We start from the raw sequence: 16232 nt of genomic DNA on the forward strand, positions 1-16232 counted from the left end.
TTTGGTGTCCAATTGGCTATTGATATTTATTCCAAAACAAAAAACACAAGTTTTACAAAAGGGGGGCTCAGCTTTTTATTAAGAGAAAAGCTATTTTATCCCCGCATATGAAGGAAAAACAAAACCCCAGCATCAATGATCAAATGCAAACGCCATCATGCCTCTAAAAATTAGAATCTCAAGCTTTGGGCTGAAGTGACTTGATATGTTGGATTTGCTTTCCGGGATTCAAACCCTTTGGGCAGGCGCGAGCACAATTCAATATGGTGTGGCAGCGATAGAGCTTGAATTCATCATTAATGGCCTCCAATCTCTCCTGAGTGTACTCGTCACGACTGTCACTTATCCACCTGTAAATTTCATCACAGACAATGTTTTAGGTTTAAACAAGACTAAAGTACCAAAACTGACCATGAAAGATTATGACGCTGACAAATCCGACTATAAAAGAATTAAAACTAATTTGTAACCATAAAAAATGAGGTTCGACAGGCAAAATTACTCGAATCCTAAAAAACTAACAAAAATTCCTAAATTGCCCTTCTACCCAAGTATAATCATTCTCAAACTCTAACCCTACCACATCCCCATTCTCCAATCCTCTTCACCTTCCTCCACAACAGAAGCCCCCTCCTTCAGATGCTCAAAATTGAAATAATACCAAAAGTCCTTCCCTTCCTCATCCTTATGGCTAGGATTATATGTTGCAGCTAAGCAAACACTCAAAAGTCCTATTCAAAAACATAGCCTCACCCAATCCACACAAGAAACTCCACATATAATGATTCATTCCTTTGCAATAATCCCCATTCCTTGAACCGCCGGAAGTCGCGGTACTTCTGCCACGATTTCTCCCTCTTGTTCCGGACCGGAGTCTGGTCATCAAAAAGAGATTGGGAAATTGGGGGTGGTGAAGAGGATTGGAGAATGGGGATGTGGTAGGGTTAGAGTTTGAGAGTAATTATGTTGGGGTAGAAGGGCAATTTAGGAATTTTTATTAGTTTTTTAGGGTTTAGATAATTGTGTTTGTCTGTCGAACCTCATTTTTTATGATTACAAGTTAGTTTTAATTCTTTTATGGTCAGATTTGCCAGCGTCATAATCTTTCATAGTCAGTTTTAGTACTTTAGTCTTTAAACAACAAACAAACCAAATGACTAGTAATAAAGCTAACAAAATACACAAGATATAGCACAATGAACTAAATGAAAAATAAACATCTTCTAACAATTATAAACCAGCAAGTAAAATGAAGATATAAATTTATCCATTCCTAATAAAACATGATTTATTTTTAAATCTTTGTTCATCTGTCACATTGTTTGTTAACTAGAACTACTGTAGAACCTACCATACCTCTTACGCAAACGAGAAGAAAAGCAGGGAGCTAATAATTCGTGGGGCATGACGATAAGTTTGTGCATGCATTATGTGCAATTATCATACCAAAGCTCATGATAAATATGTACAGCACTGCATAAACATAACATGAGTGACTAAAAACAGAAACAACATTATGCTAAACTACCATACGAAATGTCAAATAAATAACCAAAGTAAACAAAACGAATATAGGGAAAACAACGGGAAGGTGCATTGGCCACCTACAACTACAATATCATATTCATTTACAGAAACTCCCAACTCTTTCGCCTCGATCATTTTCATCAAGAACTAACCAAAACTCGGACATACTTGCTCAATAACAAACCTCACAGCAGCAACAGATAACCTAACTACAAAACAAATTAAAGCATGCACAACAGAAACATATATTGAGAAGCAACCATTGAACTACATACTTGCTCAATAACAAACCCACAGCAGAACAAAAAACCTAACTACATAACAAATCAAAGCATGCTGCATGCACAACAGAAATATATATTGGGAAGCAATCGCTAAACCTAGAAACTACTGATTATTTTAAAAGCCACATAACCATCATTTCTTTCTCGATGAAAAAGTATGTTCTTGTTACCTCAAAAATTTCTCTGATCAACAACAACAACAACCATACAATCATAACAACAAACACTTTACAAGCAAGAAAACATACTTAAGGTGTTACCTGTTAGCGTGGAGCAACGCAGCAGGTCCCAAATAAGATTCAGGGTTCCACCAGTAACTAGGGCAGGATGTGCTACAGCAGGCACACAGTATACACTCATACATCCCATCAAGCTTGGAGCGGTCCTTCTTGCTCTGAAGGATTTCCTTCCCGGGCACCGTCGGTGGGTTCTTCCTCTTCAGCCACGGCTCGATGCTCATGTACTGGTTATAGAAATTAGTCATATCTACCACCAAATCCTTTATCACGAACATATGCGGCAGCGGCGTGATTGTCGACGCGCTGGACGAAGGGATCTTCGTTAGGCATGCGAGGCCGTTGCAACCATCGATGTTCATCGCGCAAGAACCACAGATCCCCTCCCGGCACGACCTGCGGAACGTGAGGGTTGGGTCGATCTCGTTCTTGATTTTGATGAGGGCATCGAGCACCATGGGCCCGCACTCCTTCAGGTTGATTTCGTAGTTCTTCAGCTCTGGCTTCGACGGGCTGTCCGGATTCCAACGGTAGATTTGGAACGTCTTCACCGTGGAGGTGCCGCGGGCCTTGGCATCGACCTGCTGGGCTTCAGGCTCTGATGCGTGGGCCCGGATTAGGGCCAGCTTGGAAGCCGGGGATGACGGAACCCTAGACAGGGATCTCCTCAGCAGCCCGGTTGCCATAGTTGTTGAGAAAGGATCAGGACAGAACAATGGGGGAGACTGGGAAATGATAAATGGAAACATCACTAGTTATCAGAACCGAACTAGTAATTGGCCCGGTCGGAGTCACCGGATCACTGGTTCAACCGGTAGGTCGCTAATTAACTCGGTTGACCCGATCATACTTAAATAAAAATATAAAATTATAAAAATAAAATTAAAAGTTAAAATGTATGTCTTCATAAATATATTAATAACAATCAACTATCAATTCTTAGACATAACAAATGATGCAAAAAAAACAATAATAAACTAGTCAATAGTACAAAATACTTTCTCAATTTAAAGAACACGACAAAACAAAAGATAACACAATCAGTAAATCAAATTCAAGAGGTGATCTGAAAGTCGGCATCTATATCTTCATAAAACAAATTTGAAGCTTGACCAACATTTCCTTCATTTTGATTTGCATCTATATCTACATTTGTGTGTCTTTCACAAATCAATACCAAAAATAATTCATAATAATACAAACAGAAAGTATGGGACAACAATTTATCTGAACAATTGCAGAGAGCATGAACCTCATTTTCAACAACAAATTCAACTATAATAATTTTTAGCAACAAAAGATTTATCTCGAGATGATTTATATATTTTCAACAACAAAAAATTTAGATAGGTGATTATTTCAGCCAGAAAACAATAGCTTCAATCTTCAGTGAGGATAATAAGTAACAAATTCAACATGATTTACAGGTTTACACAACAATAAAAATTTAACTAAGTGATTATTCAGCAAAACAGCACCAAATTCAAGGTTCAATAAACTTAGTAATGATTTTTGGCAACGAACAAACTTAATCTAAGTCAAGCTAAGTGATTATTTTGGCAAGTCAACAACAAATTCAAGGTTCAGGATAATCAGTAACAAATTTCAGCAACACATTCAACTTTCAGTAACAAATTACTTTCAGCAACAAAATCAAAGTGCAGTTATGCAGCAACAAAATTGAAACAGAAAGAACAGGGGGAACTCACCAAATCAGGTTGCACGAAGGAAGCTGACGGCGAAGGAGGAGCTGATGGCGAAGGAGGAGCTGACGGCAAGGCTCGAAGCAAGAAGACGACAACGAAGACCAGCCCACCGGGATCTGTTGCCTCTGCTACCGGCGACGAAGGGCGCAGGGAAGGGAGAGATCGAGACCAGGTGCGAGACAGAGACTGTGTGAAGCAAGAAGACGACCACCACCACCACCCGAGGGACCAGATGCGGTTCCGTTTGCTTCTGCCGCCGGCGAAGCGAGTGCAGGGAACGGAGAGCCTGACGAGATCTTGAGCTCGTGGGAGAGAGTGACTAGAAACTGAGAAAGAGAGTCGAGAGAGGAGATTGCGATAGGGGCTCGGGGTGATCTTCACCAATTAGGGCTTCAGAGAGGGAAAGGGAGAAAAAGGGTGGAACGACGCCGTTCATAAAAAAAAAAAAGGATCATGACTCGGTCCGGGTCAAATAAACCGGTCGGATCTCCGGGTTTGCTGAAAACCGGACGGGTCAACCCGACCGGGGCTCAAAAATGAAATCAAACAAACAAAAGTGAATGGCCAACTCCTCCTACCCAATTTCATTATTGTTCTTATTATTTATTAGGTCAAAATAAATTGATGGATAAAAATTTGGTGCAAAGACTATTTGGTCCTTTAAATTTTATTTGATTTTTCAAATTTATGTTAATTTATTTAGTCTCTTAAATTTGAAATCATGAATAAAGTTAGTCTCCTGATATATTTTCTTGACTAAAGAGTGTTATAAGATAAAAATATAAAATACGAAAAATGTGATATACATAAAATTTTACACGAGACTAGTATAACTAAAATTTATAGTTATTTTATCTCTCAACTAAAAATACACTAAAGAATAAATATACGGGTAATTCACCTAAATAAATTGTTTCACTTTTAAAATTACGCAAATGTATTGTTTTTAAAACGAAGATGCAAATGTATTGTTTCATATATCTATGAAAATCGCTACTGACAGTAACGGTTTACACAAACACAGAATCCGCTATTTGTTACATGCATATTTATATTTTTTAAATTATATTGTGAAATGATAAATTAAATTTTTTTATTTATGATATTATTTAAATAGTATATACCATTAATTATTTGTTTTGTAATTATTTTTTAGATCAAGATTAGTTTTACTATTTGTTTTCATACTTAACGTAAATCGCTATTGCCTCTAGCTGTTTACACACGTGTCCCAATGCACATAAACTGCTACTTAACCAATCATAATCATGCAGAAACCGCAACAGGCAATAGTGATTTCATGCTGCCACAACTCAATGTAATATGCGGCTGACACGGATTCTGTGTTTATGTAAACTGTTACTGCTAATAGCAGTTTCTATAGATGTGTGAAACAATGTATTTAGTCTTCGTTTCGGAAACAATGTATTTATGTAATTTTAAAGGTGAAACAATTTATTTAGACAAATTACTCTAAATATATACCTAAAATGTTAAAAAATAAAATAAAAAGGAAAGATAGAAATAGCATAGTTTATCCAAACAAAGGATGTCAAGTGGAGTCCACCAGAATATTGGCATGATAATATGCATTTTGTGTGTCCCTTCTTTGAGTAATTGTTGCTTGGCACACAATAAATGTGGCCAAATTACTTTGACTGTATTCTCACTTGGTATAATAAAAGTAAAGTGAATTATTATATGATAAAAATATAAGTTTATAGATTTTTTTTATGAAATAAAAAAGAAATTAAAAAATTAGTATGATTCATATTTTAAATAATAATAAAATAATAAAAAATTACTATAAAATAAATTTATATTATCTTTATACAATTCTAATCTATATAGTAGAATGTTTCTAAAAATAATAATGAATCTATGAAGCTGCTGACAAATGACTACATGCATGTAAACCAGATAGAAGGCCGATTTCTCCCACTTTATTTCAATGCAAGAGAAAGTAAGGGGTGTACATGGTTAGATTCAGTTTCAAGAATTGTTGTATAATTTTATCAGATTTAAGGTGGAATAAAAGTCTTAAAAAATAGATCCAGTCATTGTTCAGGGCTTGATTCGGATTAAGACAAATTCGACTTTACCTGAGTTATGTGTACTTTAAGAATTTTTTTGTTTCGAACAATTTTTTAAGAGTTAAGTATAATTTTAATTTCTAAATTATAGATCAAAATTTTTTTCATTCCGAATCATTTTTTAAATACAAAATCTGTAACATAGTTTAATTATCCTATTAGTAATAATAATAAATTCACGGATAAAATAATAAAAAATTCTTAAAATAAGAATGATAGTAAACAACTAGCAGAAATTTTATTAAAAACTAGTTTCTTTGTTTAAAAAAAAAAAAAAAAAACAGCAAAGAAATATTTCTCATTTATCCGTTGCAAATAATTTAACGAATCTGTCCAATGTGTTTGCAACGGTTAAAAGCGTGTGTTGTCTTGGTATAGCGACCAACTATTTTCTCAAAAAATTCATCAATAAATGATGCCAATAATGGTTAAAATGAATTAGCAAAAGTAGTTTTAATAGTTGCTATAACCCTAGCAATAATTTCTCATTGATTTATCCAAAGAAAGAATTTTCTCTCCAGAGGGAGATGGAGAATATAGACAAAATTTGCAGGTGCATACAGAAATATTTATTATTGTATATTAATGAATATAGAGAAACGATAAATGAGAAATTGGTAGTGAAAGAAGAAGGCGAGGAAGAAGCCAATGAAGTGTTTGTGGGCAGCTTCTTCACACTGTCCCCATGCTGTAGCCGCTTCAAGACAATTTTATTTCTTTAGTACTTTTTCTCATCTCATCACTATCCATCCAAGAAACCAATCACTTTTTTTCTTTTCTTGTTTCTATTTATGGAAGAAAATAAGAAATTAAACCTATTACCCTCTATTAGAGAATATATATATATATATATATATATAACATAAAGTAAATAAAAAAAATTATACAAAAATTAAAAAAAAAAGATTGTGTCAATTTTAAACAATTGTAATTAATACTTATTAATTTATATTTTTAAAAAAATTTAATAAATTACTAATTAATAACAATTAAAAAAATTAAAATTATTAATTAATAATAAATTGACTGGTAATTGACTCGTTGAGTGTTGGTTGCTTACCGAAATTTTAAATGAAATTACTTAAAAGAAAATACTAAAAAATTATAATTTTTTATTAGAATTTTGTAATCAAATCAGGTATATATTTTGGTTCTCAATTAGCTTTTAGATAAAAAAAAATGAATTTCAACACTGATTCTTTAATTATACATGAGCAATTATTTTAAATAGAATATAGTGAATCAAGTTAGTTAATATATATATATATATATATATATATATATATATATATATATATATATATATATATATATACATTAGTTAATTTTTTTTTAATTTTAACAATTCTCATTTTTAGAGAACTTAAAATTTATAATTTAAATTTTAAAGTTAATGATTTATGATTCATTGTCTATAATTTAAAATAAATAAAATCATTTTAATTATTGTTCATAGAATTATATAATTCCATGCATAAACCTAGCCACTCCTATACAATAATTAGTAGATTATTTCCCCCCTTTTACGTACTGTATGCAATTTATACGTGAGGAAATAATAGAGATATTATACAATACATACAATGAGATTAATTTAAAAATTAAAATATTTGATAGATAATTAATTAATTTTAAATTATAGGCAACTAATTAATTTTAAATAGTTTTTAATTTAAAATTTAAATCAAATATTAGGATTACCGTCGATTTTGGAAATAAATAAATTACCTCCCTCTCTCACTCCTCTCTCTCAATACGATTTGTCAGCGTTATATGCCTTTCTCATGGAGTCTCGCCAGTACACTAACGCCACGGTCACCAGCCGCCATTGAAAATCGCGCCGACACTGTTCTGACTAGCGCCGTTGCCACACAGGTCACCGCTAAGGGAAGACGCACATATTGTGTGGGTCGAACTAACAAAACCGCAGCAATACGGACGTCCAGCGCCTCCGTCGCAGCCGGTGTGTGCCTTCTTCCCGACACCGTCCTTACCTCCTCCGATGCGCCTTTGCTTTCTCCCATTCTTTCAAGTCTCTTCTCACCTATGATACCACAATGCTCTTCTTCTTCGGATCCAAGCATGGTTAGTTTCTTTCATGATTTGAGCCCTATACTTTACACAACAGTGCCGCTTTTGTCATGACTAGTCCTTTAAAATTATGTTTCATCACAATAATAATTTTTTCTGTTTATTCATCTTCTTCTTCTATTTTAATGGTCAATTTAGGTGGTCATTTTAGTAAGTATGTGGATGGTTATTTTATTTTTATGTAGATGATTATTTTGATTGGATTAAGTTTAATTATATATAATTAAAATATGTTAGATGTTCAATTCATTAGATATGCGAATGATTATTTTTATCCTTAAGTGGATGGTTATTTTTATTAAGGATGACTGGCATGTGGCAAGTCAAGTAGCGACGATGAAATGGGATGATTATTGATGAAGGTGGGGTGGTCGCCGGTTGAAAAAGAAGAGAGTAATGAAGGATTTCAGATGGTTATTTTTTTTTTGAAATAACTAACGAGATTTTTTAAAAAATTTAAAATTTGAAATTGGAGAATTTGAAATTTGAAATTTGATGTGAAATAACTGAATAAGAGTTTTTAAATTTATTATTTTGTGGGTAATTTTCATTTTTAACTCATATTAGACTAAATAAACAGCCCATTATTATACATATTGTACAAATACCACATTGGCTCCCTAGCGAGACTCTACATACATACATGGAAATGGGATCATTTTCTAAAAGAAAATTATGTGCGTGCTACACTTACTACTTGATCTCTACATCAAGGGAGGGAGGGAGGGAGAGAGAAAGAGATTATTCTCCACATACTCCACATATAAATTATTTACACATATAAGTCCATACAAGTCATTCGTATTCATGTGCCCTGCACCTTCTTCTTCTTCTTTGTTATTTTTCTCTTTCGCTATCGTTGTCACCAACACCACCACCACCACCTCTTCCTCCTCCTCCTCTTTCTTTTCTGGTTGAACTTTTTTCTCCTTCTTCTCTTTCCTCTTCCTCTTCCATCATCTTCGTCATCATGATCATCATCGCCGTTATAGCATCGTCGTCTTCTTCTTATACGTATCGTCGTTATTCTTATCGTAGAAATTTTGCCATATTTATGACGTTGCCTCATCCAAATTTTTTGCCATAGAATTTTCTCAATTTGTGCAGTTGCAACAAATTTCAGGGTAAAACTAAGATATTTAGGTGTATTGTTTAAGAATTTTCAGTGGATTTGTATTGATAAATTCTGCATAAATCAAAATTCTTTCTCTTCCTCCTCCTCATCTTCTGTTGCTTCTTCTTCTTCTTTTTTTATCATCGTCACCATCTTTTTCTTTTTTTTTTCTTATTCATCTTTCCTTTCTTGTTTTACCTTCTCAAGTTTCATCTTATTTTACTCTTTCTTAACAAGAATAAAAACAAAAAAAATTAAATAAAGAAAAAGTAGAAACACATAATGCTGTAAAATTACTTGGAAGATAATGAACTTACATTTATTCAACTAAAAGAAAGAAAGAAATAAAGAAAAAATGCAGCATTAGAGAAATTATTTTTGTGTAGTTGCAGCAAATTTTGGGGTAAAACTAAGACATTTAGGTGTATTATTTAAGAATTTTCGGTGGATTTGTACTGATAAATTTTGCATAATTCAAAACTCTTCCTCTTCCTCCTCTTCATCTTCTGCTGCTTCTTATTCATTTTTTTCTTTTTGTTTTACTTTCTAAAAAATATATAGTATTGCAAAATCAATAGAAAGAGAAGGAGAAAAAAATACAACAATAATAACAGTAATAAAAAGAACGACGAAGAGAATGAAACACGTAAAGAAGAAGAAGGAACGCAAAGAAAAGAAGGAAGAACGCAAAGAAGAAGGAGAAAAAAAAGAGGAGGAGAAGATCGAAATACGAAATATAAATATTAAAGGAGAAACGTCGTAATTTTATGTACATGTTATGAAAGTGGATTTTGTTGGATTAGAATTAACTTGTATAAATTTATGTCAAAAAGACTTATATGTATAGTAGGTCTCGTATAAAGAGTCAAACCGATATCATATACATATGTATATAGATTGGATCAATAATATTGAGGTGTCACCTTTCGAAGATTAGTGCAAAACTTTTCCTTTGAGTAATGAAATGAAATGAAAGTGACTTATCATGCATGCATGCTGATTTTTCTCATCAAGAATGTGGATTGGAATTTCTTACCTATAAGACAAAAACGCTGTAATTAGAAAAGCAACCTAAGATAGATACATTGTCGCACATATGGTGTAACATTTGGCGGCAAATCCAAGATTTTAAGTTGGGGTGTCATACCCTAATTTATAAAATAACATCTTTATTTGGACTATATATAGTCTAGTCTCTACACTACACCAAAGATCAAGCATGTAGTAGTGAATTTTGTATTTAACAATCACGTGACATGATGATTCTCACCATAAAGTGAAAAAAGATAAATTGAAGCCGAATAGAGAGAATTATTTTATTTTTTAATAATTTTTTTTATATAATATTATTAAAGAATTTATATTTTATTTGATTTGTTTATATTATAGTTTTATTATAAAATATTTTTTTATTTATCTGATTTCTGCAAATTAATATAATTTAGGAGGTACTTATATTTTTTTATATTAGATTAAAGAAGTATCTAAATCCATTAACAAAAGTTTAATCTACCAATTAAATTAAATATTCTTACAACTTAAAATTATAAACTAATAAATTATTAAATAATACTTATAATGTTTTATTTTTATTATAACAAAATTATGACTACTTTTCTCATGTCATAAAATAAACTCAAAGTTAAGCTTCAGAACCAGTCAAAATGAACTATACTGATATATGTCTTAAAATTTATTGAAGTGTTTATTTTGTCTTCTAAAGCACATATCACGACAGACTAATAATATTTGTTTTCATGATTTCATTTTTTTTATCTTTTTATTTCTTTGGTTTTAATATTTTAAAAATTTTATTGGAAGAAATTAACAGTAGAAAAGAAAAAAGAAGTAATATAATTTTAGTATTTTAACTATTTTGTTAAAATTTCATACTACATCTCTTAATTTGTTCATTTTTCAATGCTTTTAGTCATGGAAATTAAATAGAAAAAAGTTGTTCTAAAACAAGTAATCTCAATTTCTACAGTTGAATTATTAATAAGGGAATTTAATTAAATTCCACTAATAAATTTTTGGACAAAACACATAAATAAATCAAAACTAATTCAATATTACGTGATTCATCCAAATAAAAAAATGTTACGTTATTGAATTGGTAAACTTCAAATTACATGAAAATGTTATTTTTTTTTTTACATAAATTGAATTGGCCTGATTCGATTTATGTACGCACGATGTCCATAATAGTAAATTGAATGAGTATTTAATAACTTTTTAAACACTCTTTGAATTATTAGTTGTCATAAACCATGCATAAATCGAATCATACTCATTCGATTTACTATTATGGACATCATGCATGCATAAATCGAATCAGACCAATTCGATTTATGCAAAAAATAATATTTTCATGTAATTTGAAGCTTACCAATTTGATTTACTACTATATTGCGAACCAATTCGATTTATATAGAAATATAGTTTGGAGGATTAATGTAACATTTTTTTATTTGGGTGAATTATGTAATATTAGATTAGTTTTAGTTTATTTATGTGTTTTGCTATTAGATGTATGATTAGTAGCATAAGTTAAAGTTAGTTAGAAATTAAATTAGCTGCCCAGTTAGTTAGAATTGGGGCTCAATTAATCACAGGTTCGATTAACTTCATTATAATGCATGTATATAAACCCTCAATTGAGGAATTCAATAACAGATTCTATTTTCATCTTCTCTCTGTTCAATATGGTATCAGAAGCAAACCCTTCTTGAAGCTTCCGTAACCGTCTACTCTCTCTCTCTCCTCTCCACCATTTCTGCATCTTCTTTTCTAGTTCTTCTTCTTTCTTCCTCTCTTCTTGGCTCACACGATAGAGATTGATGAGATCTTGCTTGTTTCATCCCTGTTCTTGAAATCGAAACAGCAATTTCCAATCAACGAGCCTCGACGAGAAGCCATTCATCGTGTGTGTTCATGGAACCTTCCGCTTCACTGTCTTCGGCTGCTTCTTCAGCCTCATCCATGACGATCGACCCATACAACCTCTCCCCGGCTGATCAACCAGGTTTGATCTTAGTCACTCAACAACTCAGTGAGGACAACTATCATTCATGGAGCCGCGCTATACGAAAAGCCCTCAATGCCAAGAGAAAGCTTGGCTTTATCACAGGTTATGTTCCTCAACCTGATCCTACCACTGAACTAGAGAAATTTAAAAACTGGCAGTGTGTCAATGATGTAGTAAGCACTTGGATTCTGAACTCTGTTTCAAAAGAGATAGCCACTTCACTGGTGTATACAAATTCGGCTGCTGAACTTTGGAATGATTTGAAAGATCGATTTCAACATGGCAATGGCCCTCGTGTTTTCGAGTTAAAACGTGATTTGATGAATCTCCGCCAAGGCACGATGACCATCTCACAATACTTTACCAAGATCAAAGTTCTTTGGGAGGAATTGAACTCCTACAGACCTGTACAATGCAACTGCGGTGATGCTCGGCTATGCAAGAATTTCTTCAAGCAGAATACGTCCATTGCTTCTTGATGGGACTAGATGAGTCTTATTCTCAAATTCGGGGCCAAATCCTACTAATGGACCCTCTCCCTGCGATTAACAAGGTGCTGTCCTTGGTGACTCAAGAAGAGAAACATCGGGCATTAAGAGCTTCCTTGAATTCACTGCCACAACCTCAAGTCGCTTTCCTCGCCCATAATCCTCATGCCGCTCAGCCTCAAGGTCGTGGCCGAGGCACACTCAAGAAAGATCGTCTTCTCTGCTCTCATTGTGGCCTTCTTGGGCATACAATCGATAAGTGCTATAAGCTCCACGGATTCCCACCAAATTTTGGCAAAGGGAGAGGCACGAGGCCATCCGTACACAATGTGTCTGTCAATTTGGAACCATCAACACTGGCCACTCCCAACCTGGCCTCTGCTCAAGTTCAACAACTTTTGTCCCTACTCAATCATCACCAAATTCAGGAAATTCCAACTCCTGAATCCACAGGTGTCGCAACCCCAGCAGGTATTGTTCTCAACACATCCATGATAAGGTCAAATTTACCCAACAATGCTTGGATCTTAGATAGTGGAGCCACTATACATATTGCTTGTGATTTATCACTTTTCGAGTCCATTCATACCTCTAAGAGGTTTTCAGTTTCTTTACCAAATGGTGACATTTTTTCTGCAAATCTCATAGGGTCAGTTTTCATTAATAACAATATTACACTCTACAATGTGCTTTATGTGCCTGAATTTCGAGTCAATTTACTATCAGTGTCCGCCTTACTTTCCAATTCTTCACTCATTGTCACTATTGGATACACTCATTTCGTTATTCAGGACAACAAGTGTTCGAAGAAGATTGGGAAGGATAGCCTGCAGCAGGAACTTTATATCCTGAGAGCCGACACCCCAACCAAGTCATCATCATATGTCTCCACTCAGTCTAATCCGGCCTTTCATACTAGTTTTAATCAAATAAATCTGTGCAAATCCCAATTATGGCATGCACATTTAGGACATGCTCCTTCTAGTGTTTTACAGCATTTAGATAACATCTTGCAATTACCAAATAAGTCAGACCACCACACTTGTGAAGTTTGTCACATAGCAAAATTCAAAAGACTTCCTTTCGAATCACAAAATAACATGTCCTCTAATGCTTTTGACCTTATACATTGTGATGTTTGGGGACCTTACCATATCCCAACTTATAATGGAAAACGTTTCTTTTTAACAATTGTTGATGATGCATCTCGTTTTTGCTGGATTTATATGCTAACTCACAAGTCTGAGGCCACAGATTGCTTAAAGAATTTTTTTGCCTTGGTTGAAACTCAATTTGGCCAAAGAATTAAGTGTTTCAGGTCGGATAATGCCAAAGAACTTGCTCTCGATGCATTCCTGCAGCAACGGGGAGTCTTGCACCAATTCTCATGTCCTTATCGTCCGCAACAAAATGCCGTCGTGGAACGCAAGCATCAACACCTCTTGAATGTTGCAAGAGCATTACTTTTCCAATCCAACGTGCCCATTTCCTTTTGGGGTGAATGCGTCATCACTGCTGCCTTCATTATCAACCGAACTCCCAGCAAACTTCTACACTTCAAGTCACCATTTGAACTCCTTTTTGGCAAGACACCCACCTATGATTCCTTGAGAAGCTTTGGATGCCTTACCTATGCAGCAACTACTCCCAATTCTACGACTAAATTTTGCCCAAGAGCTGATCCCTCTGTCTTTGTTGGATATCCTATTGGCTATAAAGGATATAAGCTTTACAATCTTCGCACCAAACAGTTTTTCATATCTAGAGACATTGTATTTCATGAAAACATCATGCCCTTTAGCCAATCTCCTCATCTTCAACCCAACACAGATCTGTTTCATGATTTTGCACTACCTAAGCCTGTTCTAGATCCTATTCCATCACATTTACCACCTTCGCCTCACACCAATTCCACATTCGCACCCCATTCTCCAAACCTTCCTTCCATCGTCCCCAACGCTCAGCCTCAACCACCACCATTACGTCGATCTACCCGCCACACTCAGCCACCATCATATCTAAATGACTATGTGTATCATACCTCAACACCATATCCTCTCACTAACCACCTTAGTACTCACAAGCTTGGCTCCAAATATCACAACTCCATTGCTCAGTTGGACATCATTCCTGAACCTCAGTTCTATCACCAAGCTGTCAAGTTCAAAGAGTGGCGGCAGGCCATGCAAGAAGAGCTAGATGCCCTCGAAGCCAATAATACTTAGGTCTTGGTTAAACTACCCAAAGCCAAACGTGCAATCGGGTGTCGGTGGGTGTACAAAGCCAAATTAAAGGCAGATGGTACACTGGAGCGCTATAAGGCGCACCTCGTTGCCAAAGGCTACACTCAACAAGCCGGGATCGACTTTCGGGATACCTTTAGCCCGGTCGCAAAAATCACCACAGTCAGGACTCTTCTCACCATTGCTGCTGTCAAGAATTGGAGTCTTCTCCAATTAGATATCAACAACGCATTTCTCAACGGGGAATTAGATGAAGAAGTTTACATGGAGTTACCCTTGGACCATCCTCAACGGAAAGAGGGATTAGTTTGCAAGCTCACAAGGTCTTTGTATGGTCTGAGACAAGCTTCACGGCAATGGTTTACCAAATTCTGTACCACTCTCCTCAGCCACGGATTCACACAATGCAAACAGGATTACTCTCTATTTGCTTTGGGTGAAGGCGATGCGACTACTTTCCTCATTGTTTATGTGGATGATATCATCATAGCTGCTCCCAAGCAAGAGATGGTTGACAACGTTAAACTGAAACTTCAATCAATTTTCAAGCTCAAAATCTTGGGTGACCTCAAGTTTTTTCTGGGTTTAGAACTTGCACACTCTAAAGCTGGCATCGCGCTTACTAAAAGAAAGTATGCGTTGTCGTTATTGGAAGAGACAGGTTACTTAGGATGTAAGCCTGCCACCACGCCTATGGATGCAAATATGAAACTTCGAGCTGATGAAGACGATCCCGTACCTGACCCATCCCACTATAGAAGGCTGATTGGCCGCCTCATGTACTTAACAATTTCCAGACCAGACATTACCTTCGCAGTAGTGAAATTGGCCCAGTTTATGTCCGGCCCGCGCCTTCCCCATTTGAATGCCACTCATCAGGTCATTCGTTACTTGAAAGCTGCATCGGGACAAGGGCTCCTTTTCTCCTCTAAGTCCAAATTCAATCTCACCATGTACACTGATGCGGATTGGGGGGGCTGTTTAGATACAAGGCGATCCACCACTGGGTATTGCACTTTTTTGGGTGATTCTCTGATATTGTGGAAGAGTAAGAAACAAGATGTGGTTTCCAGAAGCTCAACCGAGGCTGAATATCGGGCATTGGCAAATGCTGCTTGTGAGGTCCTCTCGCTCATGGCCTTGCTAAAATTCATGCACATTGAGGTCCACTCAGCCATGGTTTTTTGCGACAACATCTCGGCTATTCAGATGTCTACCAATCCAACATTACATGAGAGGTCCAAACATATCAAAATCGACTACCACTTTATTCGAGAAAAAGTCGCTTCTGGAATCATCAAGCTGGTGCATGTTCCAAGCAAACATCAACTTGCGGATATCCTCACTAAAGCACTCCCTGCACCTCAATTTCAGTATCTCATGGCCAAGTTGGGAACATACAACATGTATGCTCCAACTTGA

At 35.1% G+C, this 16232-nt stretch overlaps 3 protein-coding genes across 5 annotated transcripts; 2 read left to right on the forward strand and 1 right to left on the reverse strand.

Annotated features, from left to right (window-relative positions):
• Nucleotides 1–4143, reverse strand: LOC130976158 (succinate dehydrogenase [ubiquinone] iron-sulfur subunit 2, mitochondrial-like). 3 transcript variants are annotated; one of them, XR_009084621.1, is made up of 4 exons: nucleotides 3757–4143; nucleotides 2072–2896; nucleotides 1357–1473; nucleotides 1–350 (listed from the first exon to the last, which is right to left on the reverse strand). XR_009084621.1 is itself a non-coding variant. In XM_057900930.1 (3 exons), the coding sequence occupies exons 2-3, from the start codon at nucleotides 2731–2733 to the stop codon at nucleotides 179–181; spliced, it is 834 nt and encodes a 277-aa protein (XP_057756913.1). In that variant the 5' UTR covers nucleotides 2734–2772; nucleotides 3757–4143; the 3' UTR covers nucleotides 1–178. The 3 variants fall into 3 exon arrangements, 2 of the variants coding, with proteins under 2 accessions (XP_057756913.1, XP_057756912.1); XM_057900930.1 differs by lacking the exon at nucleotides 1357–1473 and having other exon boundaries at nucleotides 2072–2772; XM_057900929.1 differs by lacking the exon at nucleotides 1357–1473.
• Nucleotides 4144–11985: 7842 nt separating this feature from the next.
• Nucleotides 11986–12558, forward strand: LOC130975775 (uncharacterized). The gene has a single exon (XM_057900513.1). The coding sequence runs from the start codon at nucleotides 11986–11988 to the stop codon at nucleotides 12556–12558; it is 573 nt and encodes a 190-aa protein (XP_057756496.1).
• Nucleotides 12559–15074: 2516 nt separating this feature from the next.
• On the forward strand, nucleotides 15075–16232 carry LOC130975777 (uncharacterized mitochondrial protein AtMg00810-like). The gene has a single exon (XM_057900514.1). The coding sequence runs from the start codon at nucleotides 15075–15077 to the stop codon at nucleotides 16230–16232; it is 1158 nt and encodes a 385-aa protein (XP_057756497.1).

Source organism: Arachis stenosperma, chromosome 4 (assembly GCF_014773155.1).
Source record: "Arachis stenosperma cultivar V10309 chromosome 4, arast.V10309.gnm1.PFL2, whole genome shotgun sequence".
NCBI lineage: Eukaryota > Viridiplantae > Streptophyta > Magnoliopsida > Fabales > Fabaceae > Arachis > Arachis stenosperma.